General features: G+C 45.1%; 1 protein-coding gene across 2 annotated transcripts in view; it reads right to left on the minus strand.

The window, feature by feature from the left end:
* Positions 1–2,356, minus strand: part of LOC109926225 (natural resistance-associated macrophage protein 2-like) — a 31,454-nt gene that overhangs the window by 7,967 nt on the left and 21,131 nt on the right. For both annotated transcript variants that reach the window (XM_048619006.1, XM_048619005.1), the window contains one exon: positions 2,121–2,243. In XM_048619006.1, coding sequence (XP_048474963.1) covers positions 2,121–2,243 — 123 coding nt within the window. The remainder of the gene's footprint in view (positions 1–2,120; positions 2,244–2,356) is intronic.

Here is a 2,356-nt window from a genome sequence, read left to right on the forward strand (position 1 = left end):
TGTTTTTGTTCAGGGCCAGCATGTTCCTACTAGTGTGAAGGGCAAAGCTAGCAGGAGTAAGGAACAATGGTTGATGAGAGCTATTCGGGTTCTGGTCAAGAAAAAGAAGGAGGCATATGTCAGGTATAGGCCATTGGGATCAAGTGATTCCCTGGAGGAGTATCGGGGGTGTAGGAGTACACATAAAGGGGGAAATCAGGAGGGCAGAAAGGGGACGTGAGACAGCTTTGGCAGATAAGGTCAAGGAGAATCCCAAAAGATCTTACAAGTATAATAAGGGCAAAAGAGTAACTAGGGAGAGAATAGGGCCCCTTAAAGATCAACGAGGCCATCTATGTGTGGAACCATAGGAGATGGGTGAGATCCTAAAAGAATATTTCACATCAGTATTTACCATGGAGAAAGACATGGAAGCTAGGGAACTCAGAAATAAATAGTGATGTCATGAAAAGAGTCCACATTACAGAAGAGGAGATGCTGAAGATATTAAAATGTGTAATGGTTGATAAATCCCAGGGACCTGATCAAGTGTATCCCAGGACACTGTGGGAAGCTAGGGAAGAAATTGTGAGGCCCCTAGCAGAGATTTTTGTATCATCAACAGCCATGGGTGAGGTGCCAGAAGACTGAGGGTGGCTAATGTTATGCTATTATTTAAGAAAGACTGAAGGGAAAAGCAAAGAAACTACAGAACAGTGAGCCTGACCTCAGTGATGGGTAAGTTGTTGGAGGGGATTCTGAGGGACAGGATTTACATGCATTTGAAAAGGCAAGGACTGACTAGGGACACAGCATGGCTTGGTGCATGGGAAATCATGTCTAACTTGAGTTGTTTGAAGAGGTGACCAAGATGGATGAATGCAGATTGGTAGACGTTGTCAACATGGACTTTAGCAAGGCCTTCATCAAGATTCTGCATGGCAGCCTGGAAAGGTTAGATCGCATGGGATCCAGGGAGAGCTAGCCAATTGGATACAAAATTGGCTGGACAGTCAGAGGCAGAGGGTGGTTTTAGAGGGTTGTTGTTCAGACTGGAGGCCTGTGACCAGCAACGTGCTGCAAGGATGGGTGCTAGGTCCACTGTTGTTCATCATTTACATAAACAATATGAATGGGAATATAGGAGACGTGGTTGGTAGGTTTGCAGGTGATTTTGAAATTGGTGGTAGAGTGGACGGTGAAGAAGGTTATTCGAGAGTACAGTGGGATCTTGATCAACTGGGCCAATGGGCTGAGGAGTGGCAGATGGAGTTTAATCTAGATAAATGTGAGGTGTTGTTGCACTTTAGAAAAACAAACCAGGGCATGACTTACACAGTTAATGGTAGGGTCCTGGGAAGTGTTGTAGAACAGAGACCTAGGGGTGCAGGCACATAGTTCCTTGAAAGTGGCGTCACAGGTAGACAGCGTGGTCATACTTGCCTTCATCAGTCAAAGCATTGAGTACAGGAGTTGGGATGTTGTGTTATGGCTGTACGAGTCATTAGTAAGGTCATATTTGGACTATTGCGTACAATTCTGGTCGCCCTGCTATAGGAAGGATGTTGTTAAACTGGAAAGGGTGCAAAAAAGATTTAAAAGGATGTTACTGAAACTGGAAGGTTTTAGTTAGGAGAGGCTGGGTAGGCTGGGACTTTTTACCTTGGAGCGTAGGAGGCTCAGCTGTGACCTTACAGAGGTTTATAAAATCATGAGGGCCATAAATAAGGTGAACAGCAAAGGTCTTCTCCCCAGGGTAGGGGAGACCAAAACTAGAGGGCATAGGTTTAAGGTGAGAAGGGAAAGATTTAAAAGGGACCTGAGGGGCAACTTTTTCTCACAGAGGGTGATATGTGCATGGAATGAGCCGCCAGAGGAAGTGGTAGAGGATAGGTGCAATTACAAAATTTAAAGACATTTGGACAGGTACATGAAGGGGAAGGGTTTAGAGGGATATGGGCCAAACACAGGCAAATGGGACTAGTTCAGTTTAGAAAACTTGGTGGGCATGGACGAGTTGGGCTGTAGGGTTTGTTTCTGTGCTGTATGCTTCTGTCAGACTATTTTTGTGCGCAGAATTTTAAACAAGTGAAAACCGTTGACACAATGGGGAAACTTTCCCAAAAGAGCAAAAGACGTACCTTAAATCCTGCTATAGCCCCAGACTGAAGGTCAGATTCAATGTTTCCTGGATCCAGATATGCAATACTCATCAGAAAGCCAGGTCCAGTAAAGGCCCAGAGCTTCCGAAAGCTAAATCGAGTCTGTCAGGGAAAAGAAAGACCAGTCACTGAGACGCGAGACAGCAGAGTTTCCCGCCTTATTTATTGCTCTCCCGATGCAAAGCTTGACATTTAGTGACCCCACTAAACACTCT

This window comes from Rhincodon typus, chromosome 41 (assembly GCF_021869965.1).
Source record: "Rhincodon typus isolate 14 chromosome 41, sRhiTyp1.1, whole genome shotgun sequence".
In the NCBI taxonomy this organism is placed as follows: Eukaryota; Metazoa; Chordata; class Chondrichthyes; order Orectolobiformes; family Rhincodontidae; genus Rhincodon; species Rhincodon typus.